Source organism: Rhodotorula paludigena (assembly GCF_050403205.1).
Source record: "Rhodotorula paludigena JCM10292 DNA, Rt_paludigena_JCM10292v1_ctg18, whole genome shotgun sequence".
NCBI lineage: Eukaryota > Fungi > Basidiomycota > Microbotryomycetes > Sporidiobolales > Sporidiobolaceae > Rhodotorula > Rhodotorula paludigena.
In genome coordinates this window covers 20,867-47,689 of record NW_027481440.1, presented here as the reverse complement: position 1 = coordinate 47,689, position 26,823 = coordinate 20,867, and the positions used below count along the sequence as shown (strand labels likewise).

General features: G+C 64.4%; 11 protein-coding genes across 11 annotated transcripts; 4 read left to right on the top strand and 7 right to left on the bottom strand.

The window, feature by feature from the left end:
- Nucleotides 1-106: 106 nt before the first annotated feature.
- Nucleotides 107-4,248, top strand: ISM1 (isoleucine--tRNA ligase ISM1; the record flags this gene model as incomplete). Its single annotated transcript, XM_076648710.1, has 14 exons — nt 107-409; nt 481-553; nt 610-679; nt 737-993; nt 1,073-1,317; nt 1,375-1,982; nt 2,090-2,774; nt 2,836-3,042; nt 3,103-3,184; nt 3,240-3,517; nt 3,583-3,683; nt 3,747-3,814; nt 3,880-3,981; nt 4,043-4,248. 14 exons carry the CDS (start codon nt 107-109, stop codon nt 4,246-4,248), a joined length of 3,285 nt encoding a protein of 1,094 aa, XP_076505656.1.
- Nucleotides 4,249-4,487: 239 nt separating this feature from the next.
- Nucleotides 4,488-5,400, bottom strand: JCM10292_001202 (MAPEG family protein; the record flags this gene model as incomplete). The annotated part of the gene is made up of 8 exons (XM_076648709.1): nt 4,488-4,578; nt 4,646-4,703; nt 4,781-4,845; nt 4,902-4,924; nt 4,982-5,016; nt 5,085-5,144; nt 5,204-5,239; nt 5,304-5,400. The coding sequence occupies 8 exons, from the start codon at nt 5,398-5,400 to the stop codon at nt 4,488-4,490; spliced, it is 465 nt and encodes a 154-aa protein (XP_076505655.1).
- Nucleotides 5,401-5,964: 564 nt separating this feature from the next.
- On the top strand, nt 5,965-9,929 carry JCM10292_001201 (uncharacterized protein; the record flags this gene model as incomplete). The annotated part of the gene is made up of 11 exons (XM_076648708.1): nt 5,965-6,593; nt 6,656-6,723; nt 6,778-7,557; nt 8,032-8,126; nt 8,204-8,608; nt 8,675-9,025; nt 9,104-9,128; nt 9,194-9,430; nt 9,494-9,647; nt 9,721-9,815; nt 9,883-9,929. 11 exons carry the CDS (start codon nt 5,965-5,967, stop codon nt 9,927-9,929), a joined length of 2,886 nt encoding a protein of 961 aa, XP_076505654.1.
- Nucleotides 9,930-10,117: 188 nt separating this feature from the next.
- JCM10292_001200 (uncharacterized protein) lies at nt 10,118-11,802 on the bottom strand (the record flags this gene model as incomplete). The annotated part of the gene is made up of 3 exons (XM_076648707.1): nt 10,118-10,147; nt 10,474-11,420; nt 11,475-11,802. The coding sequence occupies 3 exons, from the start codon at nt 11,800-11,802 to the stop codon at nt 10,118-10,120; spliced, it is 1,305 nt and encodes a 434-aa protein (XP_076505653.1).
- Nucleotides 11,803-12,717: 915 nt separating this feature from the next.
- JCM10292_001199 (uncharacterized protein) lies at nt 12,718-13,885 on the bottom strand (the record flags this gene model as incomplete). The annotated part of the gene is made up of 4 exons (XM_076648706.1): nt 12,718-12,980; nt 13,031-13,090; nt 13,158-13,457; nt 13,543-13,885. 4 exons carry the CDS (start codon nt 13,883-13,885, stop codon nt 12,718-12,720), a joined length of 966 nt encoding a protein of 321 aa, XP_076505652.1.
- A 264-nt stretch (nt 13,886-14,149) lies between these two features.
- Nucleotides 14,150-15,454, bottom strand: JCM10292_001198 (uncharacterized protein; the record flags this gene model as incomplete). Its single annotated transcript, XM_076648705.1, has 7 exons — nt 14,150-14,208; nt 14,297-14,392; nt 14,450-14,621; nt 14,701-14,834; nt 14,888-14,949; nt 15,011-15,138; nt 15,224-15,454. The coding sequence occupies 7 exons, from the start codon at nt 15,452-15,454 to the stop codon at nt 14,150-14,152; spliced, it is 882 nt and encodes a 293-aa protein (XP_076505651.1).
- A 224-nt stretch (nt 15,455-15,678) lies between these two features.
- JCM10292_001197 (uncharacterized protein) lies at nt 15,679-19,020 on the bottom strand (the record flags this gene model as incomplete). Its single annotated transcript, XM_076648704.1, has 3 exons — nt 15,679-17,463; nt 17,525-18,448; nt 18,508-19,020. 3 exons carry the CDS (start codon nt 19,018-19,020, stop codon nt 15,679-15,681), a joined length of 3,222 nt encoding a protein of 1,073 aa, XP_076505650.1.
- A 574-nt stretch (nt 19,021-19,594) lies between these two features.
- On the top strand, nt 19,595-21,307 carry JCM10292_001196 (uncharacterized protein; the record flags this gene model as incomplete). Its single annotated transcript, XM_076648703.1, has 3 exons — nt 19,595-19,703; nt 19,760-20,277; nt 20,333-21,307. The coding sequence occupies 3 exons, from the start codon at nt 19,595-19,597 to the stop codon at nt 21,305-21,307; spliced, it is 1,602 nt and encodes a 533-aa protein (XP_076505649.1).
- A 164-nt stretch (nt 21,308-21,471) lies between these two features.
- JCM10292_001195 (hemerythrin domain-containing protein) lies at nt 21,472-22,460 on the bottom strand (the record flags this gene model as incomplete). The annotated part of the gene is made up of 6 exons (XM_076648702.1): nt 21,472-21,509; nt 21,596-21,737; nt 21,816-21,832; nt 21,912-21,982; nt 22,059-22,203; nt 22,265-22,460. 6 exons carry the CDS (start codon nt 22,458-22,460, stop codon nt 21,472-21,474), a joined length of 609 nt encoding a protein of 202 aa, XP_076505648.1.
- Nucleotides 22,461-22,815: 355 nt separating this feature from the next.
- On the top strand, nt 22,816-23,406 carry MRP2 (mitochondrial 37S ribosomal protein uS14m MRP2; the record flags this gene model as incomplete). The annotated part of the gene is made up of 4 exons (XM_076648701.1): nt 22,816-22,879; nt 23,004-23,110; nt 23,194-23,274; nt 23,344-23,406. The coding sequence occupies 4 exons, from the start codon at nt 22,816-22,818 to the stop codon at nt 23,404-23,406; spliced, it is 315 nt and encodes a 104-aa protein (XP_076505647.1).
- Nucleotides 23,407-23,823: 417 nt separating this feature from the next.
- Nucleotides 23,824-26,293, bottom strand: JCM10292_001193 (homeobox domain-containing protein; the record flags this gene model as incomplete). The annotated part of the gene is made up of 2 exons (XM_076648700.1): nt 23,824-25,747; nt 25,902-26,293. The coding sequence occupies 2 exons, from the start codon at nt 26,291-26,293 to the stop codon at nt 23,824-23,826; spliced, it is 2,316 nt and encodes a 771-aa protein (XP_076505646.1).
- Nucleotides 26,294-26,823: the final 530 nt, after the last annotated feature.

Sequence of the window (26,823 nt, the reverse complement as noted above, 5' to 3'; positions counted from 1 at the left end):
GCGCGGCGGTGAGGACGAGCTCGCTCCCGCTCAGGGGAGGCGCGGGGAGGAGCCCGCCCGAGGGAGCACCGCCTCGCTCGACCCGATCACCCGAGAGCAGCGAGACATGGCCAACCGGCTGCCAGTGCGAGGAGCGCACAGAGCTGCTGCTGCAGCAGCACGCCGTCCGGCGAGCGCACCCGTCCACCCGTGGACCCTCTGCCCACCTGCTTGCTCGGCCCGCTCGTTCGCGTCGACAACCGCTCACCGCGCAAAGCCCCCAAAGCCAAAGCGCGCAAAGGACCCGCTCGAGCACTTCTACTCCGAGTCGCTCAACCTCCCAAAGACCGCCTTCCCGCTTCGCGCAGAGGCGACCAGGCGCGAGAAGCTCTTCTGGCGCAGGACCATCGACGAGCTTTACCACTGGCAGGCGCGTCCCTTGCGCCGTTCTGCTCACTCAGGTTACTCTCTTGCTGACTCTGGACACGCGCACGCAAGCAGGCGGAGCAAAAGGACCGGCCGCTCTTCGTCTTGCACGATGGTCCGCCCTACGCGAACGGTCATCTCCACTGCGGTGCGCTACCTTCGTCCCTGTGCGTCGATCGACTCCACTGACAAATGGGACCACAGGTCATGCGCTGAACAAGATCACAAAGGACCTGATCAACCGCTCCAAGCTGATCCAGGGCTACCGCGTCCAGTTCGTCCCGATTCTAGACATCCTCAAAGCTGTGTCTGACCCAGCTACTGTGCACAGCTACACGCCCGGCTTTGATACGCACGGCCTCCCGCTCGAACTCAAGGCGTTGTCGGCCCTCAAGAAGCCCGCCTCGTCCCTCTCGCCGCAAGAGATCCGCGCGGCCGCACGGCAAGAGGCCGAGAAGGGCATCGAAATCCAGAGCGGCGAGTTTCGCAGCTTTGGCGTCATGGGCGACTGGGACCGGCCGTACAAGACGATGGACTGGCAGTACGAGAAGCGGCAGCTGCAGGTCGTGAGGGACATGGTCGGAAAGGGTGCGTCGAGCTCGCCGCGCTTCCGCGCTGTGTATGCCGGGCATACTCGCTGATTTGCGTTTTTGGTCTCGAAACACAGGCCTGATCGTGACGCATCACCGCCCGACGCTGTACTCGCCCTCTTCGCGCACGGCACTCGCCGAAGCCGAGCTCGAATACCGCGAGGACCACGTCTCGCGCTCCGTCTACGTCTCGTTCCCCGTTGCGCAGCTCGGCGCGCAACTTGAGCGGGAGCTCGAGGTTGCCGGCGTGGCGGTGAAGGAGGACGAGAAGGTCAGCTTGGCTGTGTGGACGACTACGGCATGGACCATCCCGAGCAACGTCGTATGTGTCACTTTACTCACTCCGAACCAGTGACACATTGACAGACCCGCTTCACAGGCCATCGCCGTCTCCGACTCGATGGAGTACACCCTCGCTCGTCGCGCCGACTCGCCTGCCGACCTCCTCATCGTCGCCTCTGACCGCCTTTCCTTCCTTTCCGAGCTCCTCTCAACCTCTCTCGAGCCTTTGGCGCACTTCCGCGGCTCGTCCCTCCTCGCCACGACCTATACCGACCCGCTTGCCTCCTCGTCCACTCCCGCTTCCGCCTACTCACAAGCAATCCGCCCGCTCATCCCCGCCTCGTACGTCACCTCGACCACCGGCACCGGTCTCGTGCACACGGCGCCCGCGCACGGCGTCGAAGACTGGGAGGCCTGGCGCGCGTACCAGCTCGCGCAGCGCTCTGCCTCTCCATCGGCCTCTGCGGCATCGCTACCCGACACCCTCTGCGCCGTCGATGCCGCGGGCCGGCTCGACGGGCCGACGCTGCGCGAGATGGGCGCGCAGGAGGACGTCGTCGAGCGCTTGGCGGGCAAGGACATCCTGAAAGACGGGACGGGCGAGGTGATCCGGTTGCTCGAGGAGCGCGGGAGGCTGCTCAAGGAGGTCGAGGTGCAGCACAAGTTTCCGTACGACTGGAGGACGAAGAAGCCGGTCATTTACCGGTCAGTCGGGATGCTCTGCTCTCTTGGCGAGGAGGAGCGGGTTCAGCCTGTTTCCGGCCTTCTCTTTGAGAGTCACGCGCGCTTGACTGACTTGCCACTGCATGCAGGGCCTCCTCACAATGGTTCGCCAATCTCGACCCGGTAAAGGACGCCGCCATCTCTGCGCTCTCGCGCGTCAACTTTTTCCCCGCCCGCGGCGCGCGCACGCTCGAGATGTACGTCCACGGGCGCAGCGAGTGGTGCATCTCGCGGCAGCGCGCGTGGGGCGTCCCGATCCCCGTCGTCTACTCTTCGCGGGCGGACGGCACCGGGCGCGAGGTGCCGTACCTCTCGCCGAGCAACATTGACCACATTGTGCGCGTCCTCGAGGCGAAGGGCCAGGGGACCGACTACTGGTGGATTGGCGAGGCGGACGAGTTTGTCGAGCCCGGAGAGCTCGAGCGCAGTAGGCGCGAGGGGCGCGTCTGGCGCAAGGGCATGGACACGATGGACGTCTGGTTCGACTCGGGCTGCTCGTGGACGCTTCTCCGCGAAGAGGGCGTGCGCGCGGCGCCCGAGGGTGAGGCGCGGCGCCCGCTCGCCGACGTCTACTTTGAAGGGTCGGACCAGCACCGCGGGTGGTTCCAGTCGAGCCTGCTGACCAAGGTCTCGAGCGCCGAGGCCGGCCAGGAGCCGCTCGCGCCGTACCGCGACGTCGTCACGCATGGCATGGTCCTCGACGACAAGGGGCGCAAGATGAGCAAGAGTCTGGGCAACATCGTCAGTCCCTCGGTCGTGATCCAGGGCGGCAAGGTGCGCTACATCCTCTTCTCCCGTGGTATCCGGTCACAGTGACTGACAGGGTTCGAGACAGGACAAGAAGCGCGAGCCGGCGTACGGCACCGACCTCCTGCGCGTGTGGGTCGCTTCGGTCGACTCGACGCGCGACGTCCTCATCGGTCCGGGCATCCTCGCACAGACGTTCGAGGGCTTGCGCAAGATCCGCAATACGGCGCGCTTCCTCCTCGGCAACCTGGGTGAGGAACCGCGTGAAGAGTTCGAGGTCGAACAGCTCGGGTTGGTGCGTCTGTCTCGCATGGCCCCTGCTGTGAGCGCCAGCGCTAAGCACTTGACTTTGCAGATCGAGCGATACATCCTCCACGAGCTGTACGAGCTCGACCGGGCTGCGCGAGAAGGCTTCTCGAGTTATCAATTCAACAAGGGTGCGCACGTTCTGACGTGAATACCTCGCACCGTACTGACCCATCGCTCACGCAGCCTACCAAGCGCTCTCGACTTTCTCGAACACGACCCTTTCGTCCTTCTACTTTGACGTGACAAAAGATGCCCTGTACGCCTCGTCGACCTCGTCTCTCGAGCGGCGCCAAATCCTCTCGGTTCTGCACACCGTCCTCGAGACATACCTCTCGGTTCTCGCGCCCATGGCTCCGCTCCTGGCCGAGGAGATCTACCATTTTTCGAAGGGCGCGAAGGAGGACCCCAACGAGGATGTCGTCGGGGCAGAATCGGTCTTTGCGCGCGTCTGGCCCGAGCCCGTATGTCTTGCCGATCTTTCGTTTGAGCGTCGGGAGGAAGTTACTCATGCGCCCGCGACCTGCAGAACTCAGCCTGGCACGCGCCCGAACTCAAGCGTGACATGGACGAGCTCCTGGCCGTGCGCGCAGAAGTCAACGGGCTGCTCGAGCAGGCACGCAACGACAAGTGCGCCTCGTTTGCTTCTGAACGTTGCGCGGCGCTGTACTGACGCGTCTCTGAGCGACACAGGCGCATCGGCAGCTCGGCAGAAGCGATCATTACGATCGAGAACCCGAGCAGCGTGCTTCAGCGCCACCGTACGTTTCCCTCGTGTGATTCCGCCACTCAAGTACACTGCTTACATTGCAGTGCGTGCCGGCAGACGAGGTTCTCAAGACGCTCTTCATCGTTTCGGACGTCTCGCTCGACTCGGCAGCACCGTCCGCTTCTTCGCCTGCATGGAAGTACGAGACCACCCTACCGAGTGCGTCGTTGTGTTCTCTTTGATTTTGCACGAGACTGACGAAGTGCGACATCGCGCACAGGCACCGGCACGCGACTGTCCGTCCTCCCTTCGCCGCTGTCCAAGTGCCCCCGCTGCTGGCAGCACACGGTCCCGCCTCCCCCTCCGCCACCCGCCGAGCCCGTCGAGCCCGCCGCAGCACCCGTGTGCAGCCGCTGCGCAGACGTGCTCGCCGAGAGGGAGCTCGTCGCGCCCGAGTCGACGCTGCTCGGCGGCGGGACGGCGTAGCAGGACTTGACGGAGCGACACTTTGATGGGAGGCGGCAACTTGAGCGTTCACTGTTGTATGAAGCTGTAGGAGCATGCCCCGTAGAGGCGAGAATCGACAACAAGCATTGCACTTCTCGGATGATGACCGCGCGGGGCAGTTATTCTTTTGTCAAGCAACCTACGGTAGGAAAACTTGCGGTAGTGCTCTCGAGGCGAAGTGCGGAATAGCGGCTCAGGACGTCAAGCGGATGGGTGCTTTAGAGGAGCGACTGGACGATCGGAAGGCTCGAGATGGCCTTGTACGACGAGAAGAAGAAGAGGGGGAGGAATCCGAGGTAGGCAAAGACGCTGCGTACGGCGTGAGAGTCAGCGAGCGTCGCGTAGTGTGAGTCGGCAGGAGGGAGAGGAAGCGCACCCGCGCTGGCGCTTGGCAGGGTTGCCGGTGCTGTATCCCGCGATGTAGGCAATCCGACCTGCGTGGCAAAGACGTGTCAGGGACTGCGTCTGCCAATCTGATCAAGCGGGAGCAGCGACAAGATTGTGGACGCACCAGCGATCCAGATCGCGCCAGCAGCCGCGGCGAAGCGAGGGCGGTAGAGACCGGAGTGGAAGAGGCTGTGCGGCCGACTTGTCAGCCCGCAGTACGAGCACAGTCAGGGCACATAGCGTACGTGAGGAGGAAGAGCGGGAGGTTCTGCAGCACGTGCGCGTGTCAGCACCTCTCGTTCTGTCCGACAGGGGGACCGCTTACCTCGAGGGTGTTGGCGTGGGCACGCTGGGCGCAGTCTGCGCGAGTTGAACGGCGCGTGAGCCTCTGAGGACCTGGGAGAATTACTTGGAAGCGGGCAGCGTACTGAAGATCTTGGCCTTCACATCGCGGTCAGCAACGGCATTCTCGGCGTACGGCGCAGGGTCTGCGAAAAGCCCGTCCATCAACCTGTACAAGCTTTCAAGAGAGGAATAGGGGACGGACACGCGACGTTGGCGGCCTTGCGGGCGTTCGAGACCTCTGCGAGTGCGGAACCTCGTCAGCTCTCGCCTTCAAGCTTCCTGGGCGCCTCGACATGACGCACTGATGGTGGCAAAGGTGAGGAGCGAGTAGACGCCGACGGTGCCGACCGCGGCAACGTACGCGTAGTCGGCGGGGAGAGCAAACTGGAGGAGCGACATGACGAGGCGAGCTGTGAGGGGTTCAGAGTGAAATCAATGCTTGATCTCGCGAGGCATGCGGTCCTCTCTGCTCCGCACGAGGCGTGGGTGCAGATGCCGGACGGTCCACGCGGCGGAGAGATGCCGAAGTTGAGCGAAAGCGGCGGCCTGTCTGAACGGCAGACACGGTCGATCGACGACACTCAGACGTACACGGGAGTCGTTGGTGCTCTGTTCAAGCGGCAGCGGGTGAGTCTGAGAGGGAGGAAGCGAGGTTGCGCGGTCGCGCGGCTTCCGTGCGCCGGAGCTGATGAGACCTTTCCACCGCCGCCGGCTCTCGCCCTTTCGGCTCTTCTTGGCGTCAGGCAGAGATTCTCGAGCAGCGAGCAAGCAGTAGGATCAAGGCGCTCGGCGAAGCAGCGGGTCATCGCAGAGCAGCATGGCCCGGTTGCCGCCGCGATCGCCGGCCGCTGACGATCCTGTATCGGCGAGTCTCCAGCCGTGCGCCGGGTCCTTGCTTTGCTTGCCCTGCAATCCTACCCTTGCTCCTCGCTCTCGCTTGTTCAACCTACCTGCGGATCCAGCATGGCCGACTGGGAGGGCCCGCGCACCCAGCCGTCCTTCTGGACGCCCTCGATCCCTCCGCTCGAGCGCCGCCTGAGCACCAACAGCCTCTCCGTCCAGCTGTACCGCGCGCTGCGGCTCTGCTGGGTCCTGTCCCTCGTCCCGCTGCACCTTGCGCTCGTCGCCCTCGCGCTCTTCCCGCCCGTCGAGCGCGCGCTGCCGCCCCTCTTCTGTCCGGGCAAGCGCCAGCGCTGGAACCCGCAGCAGCGCCTCGTGTACCCGCTCTTGCGCCGCCTCATCTGGGCCGTTTGCGACGTCGGGTCGCCAGGTGCGCTCACGCCGTCCGAAGAGCGTGGCATCCCGCTCTGGGCGTGGCTCCTCGAGGAGTTCTCTGTGCGCGTCGGAGGAGGTGCGAGAGTGAACGTCGACGTGAGGGACGCGGAGCTGCCCGCGCGGGCGAGGGCGGAGGGCTGGGTCAAGGGCGACGTTGTCGACCCGAGCGGGATCGTCGACTTCAAGCCCGTCCCATGCCTGTGGTTCGAGCGCCAGGGCGAGCAGGCGAGTGCTGCTGGACGCCCTGGGTGGGATAGATGGAAGGCGCGGGATGAGCGGGAACGGGTCGTGCTGTACTTTGTCGGCGGAGGATTCGTGTGCGTCTGGCGCGGCCTTTCCGATCTCCCGCTTACGGACTGACGCGCTTCCATTTGCACAGGACGGGCAATCCGTCAGAAGGGAGTCGGTGCTACAAGATTGCAAGAGAGACTGGATTGCGGGTTGTCGGTGAGCACTTCGCAACCTTCCTGCCATGCAACCCGCTCACCCTATGCTACGCAGGTGCCAATTTCCGCAAGGCAACAACGCGCAATCAGGCTTTCCCTGCCGCGCTGCAGGACGCCCTCGCTGTCTATGCACACCTCGTCCTCGAACTCGGCTACCGCGACATCGTCCTCGCAGGCGACTCTGCCGGCGGGTCGCTCTCGCTCATGCTCCTGCAGTACCTCGCCGTCACTCTCTCCCCCTCCTCCGCTCGCTCTCTCGTCCTGCCTGCGGGCCTCCTCCTCTTCTCGCCCTGGAGCGATCTCACCGCCTCGACGTACGCGCGCGCCATGTCGTCGCGGTACGAAGACGACATCATCTGCGCGTCGATGGCGACCAACTCGATCCGCGAGTTCCTGCGCGGCGTGCACGACCCGGCCGTGCACAAGGCGGCGCGCCTCTCGCGCCGCGACGGCGAGGCGGGTGGCGCGGAGAGTGGCAGCGTGTACGAGCGCGGCGCGGCGCACCCGTACTTCTCGCCTGCGCTGCCCGAGGCGATCCCGCAGCTCACGGCTGTCGCACGGGCGTACGTCGACGCTGCGCCAACATCGGACGAGCAGAAGCACAAGAAGAAGAAGCGGCTGCGGATCCTCGTCACGACTGGCGGCGCCGAGCTGTTCCACCCCGAGGTGTCGCACCTCGTCTCGAACCTCGCTGCCGCTTCCCGCTCTGCCGCGCTCTCTGTCGGCGGCATCGGGCGGGGGGACGGCGCCGCTGGCGAGCCGTTCGCGCTCGAGGTGCTCGACGAGCCGAACGAGGTGCATGCGTTCCCGCTAGTGCCCGAGTGGATCAGCCTCGGTGCGCGGCGCGCGGCGCCAAGGATCCGGGCGTGGCTACTCGAGGGAACGGGGCGGCATGAGGGAAGGGGGAGGATGAAGGCTGCGAGAGGGGTGGGAGACGAGGTGCTAGAGATCAAGCGGGAGTAGACGAGGCGGCATACGAGGGAGTGTAGAGCCTGGCGGTGACGTCAACGCGCCTGGCTGACCTTCCTGAAGAAGAGTTGAGGTTTGCCTCGAGCGGAGAGGGGGACTTGGCGTGGGGCGGGTCAGGCGGTGAGGCGGGCGGGCGCTCGCCCTGCTTCCGCGTCGAGCTTCCGCGAGTGCGAGCACCGCCGAGATGCGTGCGTGTGGTTGCCCTCTGTCCCGCCTGCATCCCCGCTGCCTCCCCCACCGGCTCACGGCGCTGCGCCTGCCTCCTCCTCGCCGTGCCCCGTCCTGACCTCATCGCGCCGGTCTCTCCCTTGTCCCCGCTCCTCCTGCCGAGGACGTGCAGCGCAAGGAACCAGTGCCACAGTCGCACACCCGGGCTCGGACGAGCACACGCCTCTCATCGGCCGCCATGCTCGCAGCGACTCGCACACGTTCCATGTGAGCCGTCTTTCCCTCCCTCTGTGCCCCGAGTGCCTGCACCGCGCGAGTACTGAGCTGGTCACTGACTCGCTTAGATCCCGAACGCACACCCTCGCCCGTCTCTGTCGCCCGCGCCCGACAACTCGCGATCTGCTTCTCCTCGACCCCCTTCCCGCTCGCCTTCCCCGTCGCCCTATTCTTCACATTCGAACGGGCCCGCACACTCCGCGTCATCACAGGATGGTCTGGTCCGCGAAGCGCCCACCTTCGTGCAGAGCCTGCGCAACTTTCTCCTCTCGGGCTATCTCAACGTCCTCCTCGTCGCCGTCCCGCTCGCGTTCGCGTCTCACTTTGCCCACTGGGGCGCGACTGCCGACTTCGTCCTCAGCTTTGTCGCCATCATCCCCCTCGCCTCGCTCCTTGGCGATGCGACCGAGCAGTGCTCGCTCCGCCTCGGCCAGACCATCGGCGGCCTCCTGAACGCGACGTTCGGCAATGCTGTGCGTGTCGAAGATCCTTCTTTTTTTCTCCGAGTTGGCGCAGAAGTTGACGACAGTCTACCGCAGGTCGAGCTCATCGTCTCGATCCTCGCCCTCATCCGCGGCGAGCTGCGCATCGTGCAGACCTCGCTCCTCGGCTCGATCCTCTCGAACCTCCTCCTCGTCCTCGGGTGCTCGTTCCTCGCCGGCGGCCTCGTCTTCAAGGAGCAGACCTTCCAGATGACGGCCGCGCAGGCGTCGAGCAGTCTCATGGTCCTCGGGTGCTCGACCCTAGTTATCCCGGCCGCGTATCGCGCGAGCCAGCTCGATGGCAGCCTGGACCGCGATGGCGATGGCGCGCTCAGCCTCCTCGCTGGTGTCAAGGATGGCAAGGCCGACTTGGACGGCCTGCTCAAGCTCTCGCGCGGCACGGCCATTGTGCGTGAACTCGGTCCCACTGCGCGAGTACCGCACGAACGCTGCTTACTATCGCTCCGCTACGCTCCGTACACGCAGATTCTTCTCATTTGCTACGCGACCTGTGCGTTTCGTCTCTTGACGCTTGGCAGGCGATTCTGTCTGACCCGAACCCCCTTCCTTGCGCAGACCTCTTCTTCCAGCTCCGCTCGCACCACTACCTGTTCGAGGACCCCTCGGAGCACGAGGAGGAGGAGGCCAAGATGAACATCCAGACGGCCATCGGCGCCCTCGTCGTCGTCACCGTCGTGACGGCGTTTGCGGCCGACATTCTCGTCGGCGCGATCGACGAGTTTGCGCAGGAGCGCAACATCCCAAAAGCGTTCATCGGTCTCATTCTCCTTCCCATCGTCGGTAACGCGGCAGGTGCGCTCTTCCAGCTTGCCCACTCTCGGTACGAAGGATACTCATGCTGACGCGTCTTCGCAGAGCACGTCACGTCCATCTGGATGGCGACCAAGGGCAAGATGGAGCTCACGATTGGCGTCGCCATCGGCTCGAGCATCCAGATCGGCGTCGGCCTCATCCCCATCCTCGTCATCGTCGGCTGGATCATCAACCAGGACCTCACCCTCTTCTTCGAGTGCGTCCTGTCGCGTTCACCTGCGCGGATGCTTCGCCAAGGGCATTAGCTGACGATGTGCACGCGCGCACAGGAACTTTGAGACGATCGTGCTGTTCGTCTCGGTGCTGCTCGTCGACATCCTCGTCTCGGACGGCAAGAGCAACTACCTCGAAGGCCTCATGCTCAGTGCGTCCCCGCTCCGGCTCTCGCCACTTGGCGCATTCATACTGATGCTGTTCTCGCCCGCGCGCAGTCGCGCTCTACCTCGTCATTGCGCTTGCCTTCTGGTTCACGCGGTGAAAATCCAACGCCCTTCTTCCCTCCCACCTCTCTCGTTACGTCCAGTGATCAAAGGTCTATACCGGCCCTTTCGTTCTCGCCCGTCCCCGAAATACGCAATCCGCCGCTCCCTCTCTTCCGAATACGGTCCACACAGACATGTGATCACTATCTGCCTCTCCACCCCGCTCGCTCTCGCGCTTGCCCCTCTATTCGACGAAGGGGAACGAGCCGTGTGCCTGTCCGGGCACGCCTGTGCGTTGTTATCACTACCACTCGTCTGCGAGACTGCTGCGCGCGAGACGGGCGAGAGCTGCTGCTCGAAAGCACATCAGGACTCATCCCTCTCCCAGGCGCAAAGGTCTCTTCGCGGTGACTCGCTGGATGTTTGAACGGTCGTGTGCCTAAGCTGTGCATTGTGCATGCCCCTCGCTGTGTACAGACTGCCGACCAAGTCCCAAGCGCGCCAACTCCTTCTGCGTTCCCCTCCTCAACTCGCCTCTCCTCCGCTCCTGTCCCCTCCTCCGCTCGTCGCTCCACTCAAGCACCTTCTGATCGCACGCACCCGCTCGAGGTCCGTCTCGTGCGCGAGCGACGACGCGAAAGAAACGCGACGTTTGGCCTTCTGCGGGAAAGACGGCCGGAGAGCGGGCGCAGTTGTCGGAGCGGGGACGGCTGAAGTCGGCGAGAGCGACACGTTCGAGTCCTGCGTACTCGTGACGAGGGCGGGCGGGTCGGCGATGGGAGCGGAGTCGGCACAGGCGGGTTCGGCGACCGTCGCTAGAGATTCGGATGGGGGGAACGGCGCGGAGGTCTGCTGAAGGACGGGAGAAGCGGTCGCGACGGGGTCGAGTGCGAGATGCGCGGTGTAAGGATAGGGCGTGGTGAGGTCGGACGAAGCGGTATGGGCAAGGGCGGTCGGGAAGGCGGCTGACGTGAGGAGAGGGAAGTATAGCTCGCTCGCCGAGCTGTCGAACGCTGAGGACGGGACCGAGACGGACGCAAGCGAGGACTCGCTCGAGCGGACGACCGTTGCACTTGCAGACGAGAGCGAGGTCGTTGTGGCCGAGTCGAAGGCAGTTGCATCGAAGGCGGGCGAAGCGGACGCGACTGTGGGGGAGGCAACTGGCGTAGTTGACGTTGCAACACTCGTCTCGACGGTCGAGTCGATTTGCTGAGCAGACCCGTTCGTGAGCGACCGTTCGCTTGCGTCCGACGTTGGCGTCTCGACGACGTTGACCATCTGCGACTCGGCGATCAAGCGGTCAAGCATCCGCTTGAGCTTGTTGCGCCGCGTTTGGTCACCGTCCGACGCCTTCCTGAGCGCTTTGAGGTGCACGAGACGCCGCGCGAGGTCGTTGTGAGAGCGCCCGGGAAACTCGTTCGCGTGAAGTCGCCACTTTACGCGGGTTGTCGCCGAATCGGCGCCCGTTGACGTCTGTCTGTGCAGCACATGCAGGATGCGAGCGTCCTCCTCGTCGGTCCATGCAGGGCCGACCAGCTTGGTGGACACTATGGCGGCCAAATAATCAGTTCTGTGGCCATCGCGAAAGCGGCACGACGGACCTTCCCCGCTGCTCCCACCTCGCTCGAGCATGGCCTTGTACTGGGTACGGAGTGCTTCGGGCTTGCGCTCCGCGAACCCTTCCCCGACAAGCCGGTGCTTCACCGCGACCCAATCTCGTTCGGCCTGGGCCGCGTCCTTCAGCGCGACCAGCTCGGGCTCGGACCAGCGCTTGTGGCGCTCCCTCGTCTTGCCCTTCGTGGCGCTCTCCGTCTGTTCCGCGACGCTCGGGGCTGGCGAAGATGTCGAGGCGGTGCCGGGCGAGACGGCGGTGGGCGATGTCGACGCCTCGAAGCGGTCGGGCGACGGCGAGGGAGGGGACCAGTCCATGCTGGACTGTCCTCGAGCCTCTCTGCCTGTGCGCGGGCGACAGATGGACGTCGTCGGGCAGCAAAGATGAAAAGACAGGAGAGCCGCGGACGAACCGCGACGTTGCGGAGAAAGAGTGGAGGGTTGAGCGTGGCCTGCGTGAACCAGACATGACTCGTGGGGGGCGCTCTACTGCAAACTTCTGCTGCTTCGGAAGAGCACATCACTGCCCCCGAGCGGAATAATCGCCGAGAGAGGTGCTTAGGAAGGTCAACCTCTAAACATCTTTTGCTTTGCTTGCGCTGGGTCATTCCTCGTCCACTCCGATAGGCCAGGAGTGACAGATACTACAGGACCGGTGTGATGTCAGCGACAGGCAGAAGACTGTACGAAGCGGCCTTTCCTTGCCTCGTCTGCATCTGACGAATGTCACACCGCTGTGATCACTTTGAGCCCCCCCTCAGAAGCCGTTTGAGTGGTGGGCGTCAGCGAAACGGAAGCATAGGTGCAAGCAGTCAAGCAAGGTAGGCCCTGGGGCGGGCCAGCAAGAGTGCGGCTTGCCTTGAGCCGCTCACCAGACTCTCGCTTGCCCAGTCATCTTGCCGCGAGCACTTGTCGCAGAGATCGAGGCGAGCTCCATTTGTATTCCTTTGCCGCCGCCGCACGGCCGGCCTTCAGGGAGAAGGGCTCTGCCCACTACCCGCCTCGTTCACGGCCACCGCCGCCTCTTCGCCAGTGACCAGCCTCCTCCTCAGGCTCCTCAGCCACTGCTGCTCCCGCAGAGCGCTCCACGACGAAGTGACCTGCGACTCTCCGCTGAAGAGACCGAAGCGGCGCTTGGTACCTCGAACCCGCGACTTCGCCTGACTAACGCCGTCGGTCGGGTCCGAAGCAATGGGTAGTCCGCCAAGGTCGCCCTCAGCACAACCGGCGCGCTCACGCATCGGAACCGTGGTCCCGGGCGGCATTGACGTGGAGGAAACGAGGAGAGACGAAGTGGAGACGGCGGGTGACGAGTACGAGGCAACGGAGGACGGGAGGGCGCCTTCGGACATGCGGGTAGGAGACGCCGAGAAAGATGCAGTAGGGCTGCGTTCTGTCGGCAGCAAAGGCGCCCGAGACTGCGACGAGATGACCCAAGTAGCAAGGTCGGTAGCGGCCAGCGGGGGCGCCGACGCACGTCGGCGTCTCGTCGGCAGCTGAGAAGTAGTCGGTGCAGCTGCAGCGTCATGGCGGAACGCGCACGTACAGGCCAAGGGGCCCATGCGCGCGAGGGTAGCTGCCGCGTGACGGGAGGTCGAGACTGCGTCTGAGAAATAAGCCATGTCGTTCAGCGTGACAGCCGCGAGGATTCAGGAGTTGAAGGTTCAGCGCACCTTGACTGGTCTGCTGCATCTCCCTCGCGGCTACGGCCTTGAAGTCGGCGAGAACCTCGTTGACCCGAGGCATGATGCGCTCTCGGCGATCAACCGAGGCGGTGAGCGGCCGCAGCAAGTACTGGACCGTGCTGTAGCGGACCGTCAGGTCGGCATGCGCCCGTCCGGGAAAATTGTTCAGATGCTCAAGCCAGTTGATTTTGCGTGCGCTGCCAGCGTCTGTTGCTTGAGCCTCGGAGTGCAGGCTGATGGCGAGCAGGCGCGCGTCCTCTTCGTCGGTCCAGGGCAGGATCTTCATCACTGCGAGTTGAATAGCGCGGAATTGGTCAGCGATATCGTTTCAAGTTGATTTCGAGTAAGGTCAGGTCAAGAGATCCTTGCTTACACGAGACGCCAGCATCCTTGCGTGATTTCGCGACCCTGCACCGATCCGAGTACGACGCAGTGTCGCGCGCCTCGAAGCCTGCAGCGACCAGGTCGCGCTTGACCGCCGCCCAATTGACGCGCTTCTCGCGCTTGTGCCGCTCAGCAGCCTCGCACAAGGCGGTTGTTTCCGCCTCCGTCCAGCGAATGTGGCGCCGTTTCTTGGAGGCTGGACCGGTACCCGCTTGCCCTGGCGCGGACGGCGTGTCGCTGGCTGCGGGTGGATTGACGGACTCGGAGTCGGTGGACGCATCAGGACTCGAGGCGAAAAAGCCGGTAGGACTTGCTTCGACAGGCGAGGGCATAGCTCGAGCGGTTTACTGGTCAAATACGAGCCGCAGCAGAGTGCAGGCGAAGAGCAAGGGCGAAAGGGAGACAGCGTGCGAGCAGTGTGGGACGGGCGAGAGGCGGTGCGACGCGTCACGACGCGCCTGATGAGCGACTACGGTAGCTGGCGCGGTGGGCGCAAGTCTGCGAGAGCAGCCGGCACCGACAAGGCACCGAGTCAAGTGCCTAGACGCAGAGGCAGCGGGGTGATGCCGCGCCAACGGGGCAGGGACAAGGCGGCTCTATTCCTTGCAGAAACGGTCTAGCAGCTCGACAAACTCTTTGGGCTTCTCCGCATGCACTGCACGCCGGATGTGCATGGTCAGGGGTTGCTCGCACGAGAGCGAGGGACTCGGCGATCGAAGATGATGGAGAACGCTGCAACGCACCCCAATGTCCAGCATCGAGCGTTTCGAGTTGGGAGTCGGGGAAGAACTGCTTGATGATCGGAATGTTGCGCGAGTTGATGTACTTGCTCTTACTCCCTGCGCCGGCGGAGGGTAAGCAATGCCCTGCCCTTTTTACAGCGAATCTGAGCGCACCCTTGAGGAAGAGCGACGGCTTCTCAAACACCTTCTCCCCAGGTGCATACGGGAAGTGGCCAATCTCGTCGATTGCGTTTGAGAGGAAGTGCAGGGGCAGGCGGAATTGGTATGGGTCGGACGGTGATGCCCGGTCAAGATTGGTGAGGAGGAACTGCCGTACGCCGAGGTCCTGCAGGTTTGCGTCACGTCAGTCCTTCTTCAGTGACGCACTTGCGCTTGAGAGGCGGAAAGCAGAGTAAGACACGCACGGGCTCAGTCTTTTGCAGGATCGTATCAGCCTCCTTCCGCGACATGACCTTTGCGTCGTCGATCTCCTTCATCGCGTCAAGGTAGGCCCGGAATTCGGGAGAAATCTTGCCGACGCCCGGAGCAATGTCGACGACTGTGTGACGAGGTCTCAGAGAGAGCAGACGCAAGACTGGCCGGAAGACGCACCGACAAGGCGTGAAAGCGCATCGCAGCCGCCCAACGCGAGAGCCATCGCCACCTTCCCGCCCCTGCACAGCACGGAGGGTCAGTCAGGCTCCATACGCCGCGCTGAGCAGTTCGAGAACGCACATCGAGTGACCGACGACGATGCAGTCGTCGAGTTTCTGCTCCTTCTCGATGAACGCGTTCACGTCGGCGGCCAAGTCCTCGTAGCTGCACTCGCGCTTGTGCGGCGAATGGCCGTGGTTCCGCAGGTCCTGCGTGCACATACTCCCAGTCAGCTTCACCTTGAACGCCCTCGACGGCCCCCACTCGGCCTCGGGCGAGAGATGAAGAGCGCACGAGCGTGTACACCTCGCGCCCGAGCTTGGCCGCCATGCCCTTGGCCAGACTGCGCCAGTTTTGCTTGCTGCCGTACAACCCGTGCAGCACGACGAGCGGCGCCTTCGACGACGTGAGGTTCCCCGGAGCCTGCTTCTCGAAGGCGAGCTGCACGGGCGTCGGGGCCGATGCGTACGTGCGCACTGCTCGAGGGGTATGCACAGCTGTCCGTCCTACGGTCGAGCGGAGCATCGTGGGCGAGTGAGTATGTGGGGAAGGAGACGAGTGCGGCAGCCCGTTGTCCTCACCGGGTCTCGCAAGTGTCATCAGCAGAAGCTTCCTTCCACTGTTTCGCAGCGCGATATCCTCTCGATAACAAGCGGCAGACGAGCGCCAAGGAAAGCGATTGCATGGGTTCGAGGTAATGTTCCTACCGCGTCGTATTCCTCTCCACCTTCCACCGGCGCAATCGTGCATCAAGGCAATGGCGGCTGCCGTGGCATCGTGACCGCAAAGTTGGGCCTTGCAGGCAGCGACGACGGCTGCGGGGTCGGGCGCGCAGACGGGAAGCGCATCGCCCGCGGAGCAGTCGGGATGGCCGGGTGGACGGGGCCGGGAGGGCGCGCGAGAGTCGGCGCGAGTGGCGGGTGAGGATGCACGATTGGAAACTGATGAGCAAAGTAGGCGGGGGCGTTCGGAGGGGCGAAGGGCGTGAACATGCTGGGAGAGGCGTAGGGTACAGGCGGGGCGGAAGAAGGCCAGCCTGCGTAATGTGGCACGACTGGGTAATTCACTGGTATCGGCATGTCCAAAGCCCCGAGGGAACGTGCGCTCGCTGCAGGTGGCCGTGTGAACTGCGACGCAGGCCCAGACATGGACGTCGCAGCACCTGCGACGGCGGGAACGGGCGGCGCAGTCGAAGGGGCGGAAGAGCTGGCGCCTGACACGCTCTGGCTCGGAGGTGGAACGCGAGAAGCCTCCACCGCTCTGCGTGCGGCCGAAAGCGGCGAGACGGGATTGGGGGGAGAGGAAGCAGGCGAGTTGCCGTGCGCGCCTATAGGCGGTGCAACGGCAATGATCGACGCCGCGTACGCAGACGATACTGCGAGAGGCGGGTCTGATGGGCGCGCGATCGCGTCAGCCCGCGCAGGGGACGCATCGCCGCCGGTTTCCGCCTCGCTCCCAACACCCTCCACCATCGTCACATCCTCTTCTTCCTGCTTGATCGCCTCGTCAGCCTCCACGACGGCGACGTCCATCGTGTCCGCGTTCTGCGGCTCCTCCTGCTCCTTCTCATCCTCCCCCTCATGCGGGACGTTCGTCCCAAGCTGCTTCAGCCCCTCCTGCACGACCTGCTCGAGCTCGGCAACGAAATCGACGAGCGCAATCGCCGACACGCGAGTGCGCTTCATCGACTCGCGCGGCGCCGAGTACGTGCGCGCGACCGAGAGCGGCGTCTCGAACGCGTCGACATCGTCGAGCTCGGGGGTGGGTGCGGGCGAGGGGAAACGAGGCGTTGGCAGGTCGACGAGAGGGGCAGAAGACGGCGAGAAGGCGGTGGAGAGATGAGGAGAAGCGTCGTCAATGGGAGCTTGGTCAGGAAAGGGTGATTGGGGAACGGAGGAGAGGGTGTCGGGAAGGGACGAAGTCTGGTGGATATCGGGCTCTTCCTCCTGCGTAGACTCGGCTTCGGGCTCGGCAGTACCTCCGATGCGCGCAAAGAGCGAAGAGCCACCCGAAGCGGACGAAGCGAACTTGTCGGCGGCCCCGGGAACCGGCAGCCCACGCTGCACGTACTCGAAATCGAACCAGCCAACCTCGCGCCCCGAGTCCCGTGGTGCCGGACCCATGCCACGCTCTCCCACGGCGCCGCGCTCTGGCGTCGACGAGAGCGTGAAACCTTGCTCGCGGCGCCAAGCGGGCGCAAAGTCGGCGACGCGCCAACCGAGCTTGGCGACATCGGTAACGTCCATGTCGACGGGGCGGATATGATTGTACCGCCAGTAGCGAGAGGCGTCGTCGACGAGCCAGTGAGAGAAGGCGCGGCGGTCTTCCGCAGAGCGGAAAAGGAGGCATTCGCCCGCGAAGCCCTGGTGCAAGCGCTCACTGTGCGTGTACGCGACAGCCCCAAAACGCCAGACGAAGCAATCGTCGACGAGACGCTCCTGGCGCATATCGCGTGGGACGGGCCGTGACAGGAACGCGAGAGGATAGAACGATTCGAGCGCCTGCGCAGGAACGGATTGCTGCGGGTCGACGACCTGACACGGTTCGAGCGAGTCAGTGACGACTGCGCAGTATCCGTTGGAGCACTCGACGCACCTGCTCTTGCACGTCGAGCTTCGGCTTTTTGTCCAGCTCGCGTTCACAGAACTCGTCCTCCTCTCGCGCCCTTTTCGCCGTCCCCGCAGTCTTCTGCGCCGCCGCAACAGCGACCTTCCACAGCGGACCGCGCTCCTTTGGCCTGACGCTCCCCCACGTCCACTGCAGCGGAATCTGCGGCGGAGCAGGGGCAGCGCAGACGAAGCCAGCGGGAAGGCCACTGCCGTCCTCCGGCAGGAACACGGTGCTCAAGTGTGCCTGCGCGGCAACTGCGAGCTCGCGTGACGGGTAGGCGATGTGCGCATGACGAGCGAACGGCGCCATGGCGTAGCCAGGGATCGTAAACGGGGAAGGCGGATAAAGGATGGTCGCGAAGGGGATGAGGTGCGAGGGAAACAGCGGGAGGAAGGCGCTGATCGTGGCGATTCCGTTTGACGGCAATCGTGAGACTTCGACGATATACCAGGGCGCCGTGAGGACGGGAGGAAGCAATTCATCGAGTGGGGGCAAAGGCGGAAGAATAGCGCTCGTGGTCTGCTGGAGGGCGCCGACCTCGGCGAGTGGCTGCACGCCATACGTAGGCACCGCCGGGTACGCTTGCTTCGCAAGAGCCGAGGGCAGCACGACGGAAGCGGGCGCAGCCTGCTCCTGTTGCTCGACGAGCGTCGCCCTCCGCCGCCAGTAGACCCGCTGGATAGACTCAAAGAGAGCCTTGCCCTGAGGCGACGAGTCGAGCGCAGGAACATCATGGCGGAATTGGAGAAGGAGGAGACGCCGCGTGTTCAATTTCGCGACGTCGGCGAGCGGCTTCGGAAACGAGAGGGACGAGAGGTGGAAGTGCGATGTCGGAGGAGGCACAGAGGGAATGAGCGAGGCGGGCGGCGCTGGATCAGCAGGAGTCACGGGCAGCGAGGCGTGCATGAACTGCGACAGGTTGACAGCATCAGGACGGGTTGGGAAGAGACGCGAGAAGCGAAGCTCACCTTGTCGTTCAGCAGGATCCAATCCCTGCCGCCTCCGGAGCCGGCTGGCTTGCCCAAGATCACGATGCCCAGCTCCTCGGCGGCCGCTGCATACGACTTGAATGTGGCATATTCGCCCTCGTAGACGGTACGGTCGCGCTTCTTCAGGTCGACACCAACCTCAGCGCGCAGTGGCTTAGGCGTGCTGGCGTGCGCTTCGCGCAGGACATCCACGAGCGGGACAAAGGGCGCATATTTGGGCGATATCATGGGTGCAGGCAGTGGACGATTCGTCGGCGTCGAAGAGCGAGCTTCTCCCTCGAGCAGCTCGCCGCGGGCGATGGCTGCCTCCCGCCGCTCGCGCCAGATCGACCTTGCGAGACTGACGAGCCGCTCGAAGCCTGGCTCATCGTTGCGGAGGTGGAACTGCACGAGGGCCAGCTGGAGAGACGAGAGGGACTCGAGACGTTCGAGCGGGAACGTGAGCGGCGCGAGCTCGATGCGCGGCTCGTCCAGCTGACCGTTCTGCGCCATCTTGGCGAGAACGAGACGCGCTTGACGCGGTTGCGGGCGCAAGAAGTGAGCGGAACGAGCCGAAGGAGTGTCTGCGAGGGTCAATGCGACGTCGTCTCGCGCTGGTCGATCTAGACGGACTAGTGAAATAGGCTAGACCTTGAAAGAAACGCTACAAATCCATCCGTCGCTCTGGAGTCATTGGGGCGCACTATGTCCCCCTCTCCTGCTCAGCTTCATCGCTTCGCCTCTTTCCCATCGTGTTCACTCGGCCGGGACGGATGTTAGCCCTCGCACGCGTTCGAGGAGGGTGTCTAATTGCTGCGAAGAGCACAAGCTGCCCTCCCATGCTGATTACAGTCAGGCCTCTCGCTCCGCTTTGCTCTCTCTTGCGCGTATGGAGGCCGTGTCAAGCCCACGTAGCGCTGACAGAAGGGAGTACAGCCAAATCCGAGGCAGTCCGACTCTGCACGAGCTTCACGACCGGAAAGGACGAGTCCGCGGACTCGCCGAGCTGTCTCTTCTCCTTTGCTTCCTGCACATCATCTTCCGCCTTGACCCGCGCTCGCACTGCCTCGCTCGTCTCTTGCTTGCTATGGCGCACGCATCGGAGCAGGCGCTTGCTCCGACCGCAGCCTTTCCCGCCCTCGGCGACGTCTTCTCCACTCCCGGCTTGTTCAAGATCGCCTGCCACAAGGCTGCGAGTACGCCGCTTCTTGCGCGGTCGGTTGCATCAAGCACTGAAGGAGACCTCACACAGTACCCGCCAACGTTGAGCTGACGCTCGAGAACGGCGACCTGAGGCATACCTGCATGCGGTGCCGCCTTCGCTCCGACAGCACTGTCCTGCACGTTGGCAGCGGCGCGCCCTGCACCTTCGGCATCAAGGCCGTCAGCATCAAGTCGTCCGGCGCCGACTGCAGCGTAACCGAATTTCAGGGCGTACACTCGTGCGATTCCGACATTCGAGCGAAGCGAAAGGAGGTCGCCAGGGCTTATACCGAGGAGAAGCTTCGCGCCCTCCGTCATCCGACGCGCAAGCATCCGATCGCAACGCCTAAGACCCCTCAGGTGGCCAGCAGGAACTCCAACTCGCGCCCTGCGCCGGTCACGCCTTCTTCGCCTGCGCCTGTTGCGCCTTCTGACGAGCGCCGCAAGACGGGATCGAGCCAGGAGAAGGCGAAGCAGGCGTCAACTTCGAAGGGTGGGACAAAGTGGGTCGGCCATGGCTACCCGCCCGCTCGAGACCTGCGCTCGGAAATCGCCGACCTCGTGCAGGTGTGTTGACTTGGATCGCTCGAGCAGGCTCCCACTGATGTTTCTTCTACCAAAGCGCAACGACACGTCTCTCCCGTCGCCGACCACCTCGTTCGTCTCGCCCCGCCAGCTTCTCGCTCGCGTCTACGCCCACGGCCGCGCGTCTGGATTCAAGGTCCACCGCACGTACAAGCTCGATACGCACGACGCTTTCGTCATGCACTGCGATAGTGGCAAGGGCGTACACGCCGGCGGAAAGGGCTGCGGTTGGGGAGTGCGCTGCGAAAAGGGCGACGACGAGATGTGGCGGATCGTCAAGCGCCGGCTCGCCCACAGGCACGAGCGTACAGCCGTCACCAAAGGAGTAGATGAGCGTGAAGTGCTCGAGCTCATCGACTCGAGCGACAACTCGGAAGAGGAGGACGAGGGTGATGAGGAGATGGAGGACGTTCAGGATCAGGAGGTTGCGCCGCCCGTGGCCCCACCCGTCGCCGGCCCTTCGCTCCCTCACATTGACGCTTCGGCTGTCTCTACGCCTGAAGCGGAACTCGCCCCAGCGAAGAGACTCCGCGTCTCGTCGTCCAGCGCACAGCCTGCCATCCCTCCTTCCGCCTTCTTCGCCTCGCCCTTCGCATCACCGCTCGCACCGCCGGCGTTGCCGAGTGCGGCTGTCTCTTCGACAACGCCGGCGGCCGTGACCCTCTCCGCCCCGAAATTCGCCGCGACCGCCTTCGTCCCCTCTCTCGAAGCCTTCCTCCTCCGCACGCTCTCGCTGCTCCTCGCCCGCGCGCCCGCCCAGTCCTACCCTCCCCCTCCGCACAGCGAGACACCCTTCGCAACGCTGCAGCGCCTCCTGGGGCGCGCGCCGGACCTCGCGCGCAAGTTCGCAGGGCTCGGCGTGGAGAGCGTCGCGGACGTGGTGGCGCTGCTGTTGCTTAAGGAAAGGAGCATCAGGGAGCTGGTTGAGCTTGCGATGCTGGGCGGGTGTGAGGAGGCGGTTGATTTGGGCGAGACGGTAATGGCGGTGAAGGGTGGCATGGGGGCGGTGTGAGGCTGATGGTCCGAGCGAGGAGGGGAGAGTAGGACGGCTTAGCACGCTTGAGACTCTACACTTGTCAACACCGTGATTCGTTGCGAGCTTGAAGGAAAGTCGATGTTACACAAACAACAGCACGTCTAGCTCTAGTCAGAATGGGCGGGGGGAAGGAACGCCCTCTACATCGGCAGGCGGCGAACCTCTTCAAGGGTCCAGTCTGTACCGCATCATCAACAACGGATCAGCAACTCGTCCATAGGTGATAGCTGGGTCGACAGGCGCGCAGAGAGAGCAGTAACGCACAGCGCCTGAGCACGTCGGGCTTGAGAGACTCGACCTCTGCGTCGAGGTGGTAGAACAAGACCGGTCCCCACGACGCGAGGTTCTTGCGCAGCTCGTCGGGCGAGTACAACGAGGGATTCTCGCGGTACTTGGCGGTCAGAGCCTGCGCCGGGTTAAGAAGGTCAGTCTAGAACGGGCTTTTGAGGCGAGACGAGCCGGGCTTGAGGGACAAGGAGCTCACAGTGAGCTCGTTCATGCCTGTGAGACGAGAAACGGGCGGAAAGGTAACGTAAGCAAAACGTCTGAAGCTGATTCTCGCAGGCAGCGGAGTGCGCACCTGCATGAATCGTGTCGTGCTCCTCCTGGTGGTCATCTTCAAACTGCGGCATGCGCTTGCGCAAGACAGGGCTGTACGGTTGCAGCCAGCGTCAGCGCGATACTGCGATGCAGCGAGCCTGAGTATAAGCCAGACAGCTCGACGCACAAAATGTGCCGCTCTTCGATACCGTGGTGGAACTCGAGGTGATGGAGGAAGTCCTCAATGACGCCAGCAAAGTCACGGGGTGTCAGACCGTGCTTCTCGAACGACCCATCGGAGAGTTCGAAGATCTGGCGGAAGCCGGAGCGGACTGGCGGTCAGATTGGGGTCAGTGTGCGGTCCCAACAGACCTCGACGAGATGCGCCCGTACAGTAGGTGTGAAAGCCTTCCATGCGGGAGCTCATGCGGTCCCACTCGCGGCGCTCGGAGGGCGTTTTAGCCTCTGGTGCGATGTAGTCGGGCAGCTCGACGTCGCCCTTGCCCTTCTTCGCGCCCTTCTTGGCTGGCTTGTGCTTGACGGATGCTCGGGAGGGACGGATGACGTCCTCGAGGGTGTAGGTCGACATGGTGGCGAATGAGCGGAAGAGAGGGCGGCGGCGGACGAGGGAAGGGAGGGCGAGAGCGCGGCGAAGCGAGCTGTTGAAGCTGGCCAGGGTTGGCGCTGGTGGTCTTGGCGAGTCAGAGCCTTGCAGGCGACTCGCTCGTGCGGTTGCTGAGAGAGAAACGGCGGCCGCAACGAGGGCGAGGTCAGCCGCGACCAACAAGGCAACGCGCAACTTTCCCTCGTTCAACTCGCCCGCATCGCCACAGGTCAGGACAGTGAGTAGCCCAGCGTGTTCTGCAGCCCTGGAATCCCCTTGCTGGCCTCCACTGGACGGCCCCGCTGACGGCCAGTGTGCTTTTCCCTCATCACCTTCAGCCATGCCCCGACCTCTGCCCGGCCACATGGCCCTCAAGGACTTCAACGCCCGCAAGGCCGTTGCAGGTGAGCTTGTCTCGAGCCTGTGCAGGCCAGGCCACGGTCTCAAACAGCGAGAAGGCCGCGCTCCGGGCCCTCCTCTCGCCTGCTTCCTTTCGACCCCGCTGACCGTCTCTGCGCGCGCCAACAGCCAACGAGCTGCTCCGTCGCGCGTACCTGTACATCATGCGCAACGAGACGATCGACCCCAAGATCCGCTCGGCCGCCATGCTCAAGCTCAACGCCTTCCCGCGGAACGTGCGTTCCTTCGCCCTGCTCCAGCTCACCTGACGACACATTTGCGATGCTTGAAGCTGACTATGCATGTTGAGCTTGCACAGACGCGGCCGGCTGCCGTCAAGAATCGGTGTGTTGAGACGGGCCGTGGAGGCGGTGTCTTCAGCGAGTTTGGTCTCTGTCGCGTGCGTCTCGCTCGGTCCCACGTCTTTCTACCCGAGGACCCCGTGTGCTCACGTAAGTGTGGCTCACAGCACCGCTTCAAGCTCAACGCCGAGGAGGGCAACATCCCCGGCGTCTCGCGCGCGTCTTGGTAGACGCGCGTCTCGTCGTCTCCCGTAGAATCCGCAGCAGTACACTCTTGTCTGTAACAACAGCCGCAGCATCACTCGTCCCATGCTTCCGCACTCCGGAGACCTTTCACAAGTGAGCTGGCGGGAGAATCGGGAATGGGAGACTCGAGCTTTGCAGGGTATAGATTACTGTACAGCTTGTGATGATGAGAAAGCCGCGCATAGGGGTAATTTGGTGTGATCTGATGACGAGATTGGAGGGGAATTTGGGTCGTCGGTTGAAGACGAGGTGCTAGTGACAGGGGTATCAATGAGAACGGATGGGTTTCCTTGGAATCGCGGGCAGAGCGAGAGATGGATTAGCGGGGCGGATGGGGGTTCGTGAGGGAATCGTCAAGCGAAAGGGGTCTCGAGGTGGTAAGGAAGCGAGCCCACGAGTTCTCAGCAGAACCCGCCGAGCCCGAGGAGCAACTCGGCGCACTCCCGCTGCTCGTCCTCCTGCGACTTGACCGCCCCGCCGTCCTGCCCGCTCGCGTGCTTGGCCGCGGCCGACAGCGCAAAGTAGCCCGCTGCGGCCGAAGACGGCGCGACCGAGCTTGCGACCGTGACGAGCGAGTCGACCGTGCTCGCCGTCGACGTCGACGAGAAGCTCAGCTCGGCCATGCTCCCGTCGTCGTCGTCCTCGTCGACGGTCTCGGCGAACGCGCTCGCGGCGGACGCGGTCGACTCGCCCGAGACGCGCCGGCGCTTGGACCGCGACGACGAGGTCGACGACGAGCTCTCGCGCCGCGCCGAGTCGAGCGAAAAGCCAAGCGCGCCACGCGATCCGGCCTTGGCCGTCGACGCGTACGCAGAAGTCGACGGCCTCGTCGACGGCGGACGGGTCGGGAGCGCAGAAGGAGGCAGGGGGACTGGCGCGACCGACGCCTGGTTCTCGAGGATGCGCGCGCGCTTGCGCCCGAGTGCGGCCACAGCGCAAGAGCGGCCCGCGCCCGCGCGCGAGGGGTCAAACACGCTGCTGCTGTGGTCGGCGAGAGCGGCCGCCGAAAAGCCCAGCGCGGCGGACGCAGTCGACGAGCGCGAGTGCGGGTGGTACGCCCCGAGCGAGACGGCGCGGTTCGACGGAGCGGATCCGCGCGGCGCGAAGGCCGAGGTGCCACCTGAAAGGTAAGACGACGAGAGCGAGCGTGTCGGTTGCGGGCGCTGCGACTGGAAATGCGCCTCGTCGTCCTCGACCCGCGTAAGCTCCTTGTCGAGCTCGTCGACCTCCTCGTCCTCCTCTGCTGCACCGAACGACGCCTCGTGCGCGGCCACGCGCCTGCGCGTGAGTGGTGCGATGGGCGACGAAGCCGACGGCGGGTCCGACTCCATGTGCCGCAGGAGATCGTCCTTGACCTTGGCCTTGCTCATGGGCGTGAGCGCCGCCATCGACGACGGCTGCGACTGAGCGAAGGGAGCAAGCTCATCCGGCGCAAAGGCACTCTTCGATGCAGGCGGGGGCGAGACAGCCGTCGTCGTGCTCTCGGCGGCTCCCGAAGGCGTCGACGAGCGTCGTCGCTCCGCTGCACCGGCGACGGTCTGTCCCTGCGCATGACCAAACAGCCCGACCGTCGCCGCCGCCTTCTTCTGCTGCCGCGCGACCACGTCGTTGAGGCTCGCCTTGCGGCCCAGCGGAGGCTTCGCACCCGCCGCGGCGGACGAGGCCGGTTTGGGCGGGCTCGGCGGGAAGACGAACGCGTGCGGTAGGGACGGCACACGTGCGAGCGGGGCGTGCGATCCCTGCGGACGCTTGCGCACGTGCTTCTTGGCCGCGATGATGGACGCATTGTGCGGGCGGTGGAGGTAGACGCCCGCGCTGCTCGAAAGCCCGTCTTGCGAGGACGGGTCGGCGCCGCTCGAACCGGCAGAGCTGGACGGGGCAGGTGCAGAGGGGTAGCTGTAGCGGTAGGGCTGCTGCGCGGCCGGGCCAGCCGAGGCAGGTGCGTGGCCGGCCGAGGCGACGGGGCGAGTTGCGGACGAAGAGGCGGCAAGAAGCGCAGGCGCCGTCACTCGGCCCGAAGACGACAGGGGCATCGTGGAAGATGGCATGGGCGGGAAGTAAGAGTTCTCCTTGTTCGAGCCGGTCGAGGACGAAGATGGCGGCGTCACGCCGGTCGTGTACAACTCGCGGCTCGACTGGAGCCCGCCTTTTGCGGCCAGTGCGTCAACATGGGGGAAGACAGCACCGGTCGTCGGGTGCAGTGGCAGGGCAGGCGAGGGAAGCGGCGACGACGAAAACGAGAGGACGACGCCGTCGAGGTCGCGCGGGTCAGACCCGGTCGAGGCGATCGACGACGAGCACGACGACTCCTTCTTCTCCTTTTGCCTGTGTGCATCAACGAGCGTGGTCAGCACGTCGCCGTGGACGGGGCACCGAGTTGCGAAGGACGCGCGGGTCGCGACACGAGTCGGTCCCCGCGATGTTCACTCAAGAGGGAGGCGCGACGCGAGGCAGAAAACACAAAGTCGCGCCGACGCACCTGCGGTTCTGGTACCAGACCTGCACGGCCCTCGCCGTCATGCCGAGGCGCTCTGCGATGCGCGCGCGTTCGAGCGGGTCGGGGCGCGCGTTGACCCGGAACTCGTGCTCGAGGATGGCCAGCTCGGCAGGTGTCGTACGGCGGCGCTTTTTCGGGATTAGCGGATTGTCGAGAGTGCCAAACGTCGTGCTCGTCACGGTCGCGTAGGGCGCGGAAGCTGCGAGGGGAGGTGACGCGGACGAGACGCGAGAGACGGGAGCCGACGAGGCGAAGGCGGGCGGAAGAGGCGGGAGTTGCGGCTGCTCGGTGGGCGAGGGGCTTACAGACATTCCCGGCGACTGTACGAGGGTCTGGACGCGCTCGGGCGAGGTTGAGAGCGGGAGCGCGGCCATGTTTGTTGGTGGTGAGGAAGGTCGAGCGACGGCGGGGTGCTGGGAAGAGCGAGGGTGCCGTTTGGGCGACGGGAGATGCTTGGCTGGTGTTGCTAGACTGCAGCTCGACTCTCCTGAGCTCGCAGACTGCAGGAAAGAGGTCGAGCGGGACGAGGACGATGCGAGCGTGTTTGCCGTCGTCCGCACGCGCAGCCGAAACCTCGCCCGGCGCGACGAACACGCGTTTGTTCGGACACGCGCGCGTCCGTCGTCGCGTAGACATGCTCAGGGGCAGATGCAGTCCTGCGCAACTCGCGCACACACTGCAGTCTCCCTGCAACGCGCATCGAAAAGTCGCGTCGACGACGCAAAGTCATAAGTAGTACAGACTCGCAGTGAGCGCGAGCCGAGCAGCTTCACGAGAGCAGTAGTACCTTTCAGGACTCATGAGCACTCTGCCAGAATCCCGCCAGGACAAGAGGACGGGTTGACTTCCTCCTCTCCGTGCGGCTGTCGCACTGATGACGGCTTGACATCCGCTAAATCGCTCA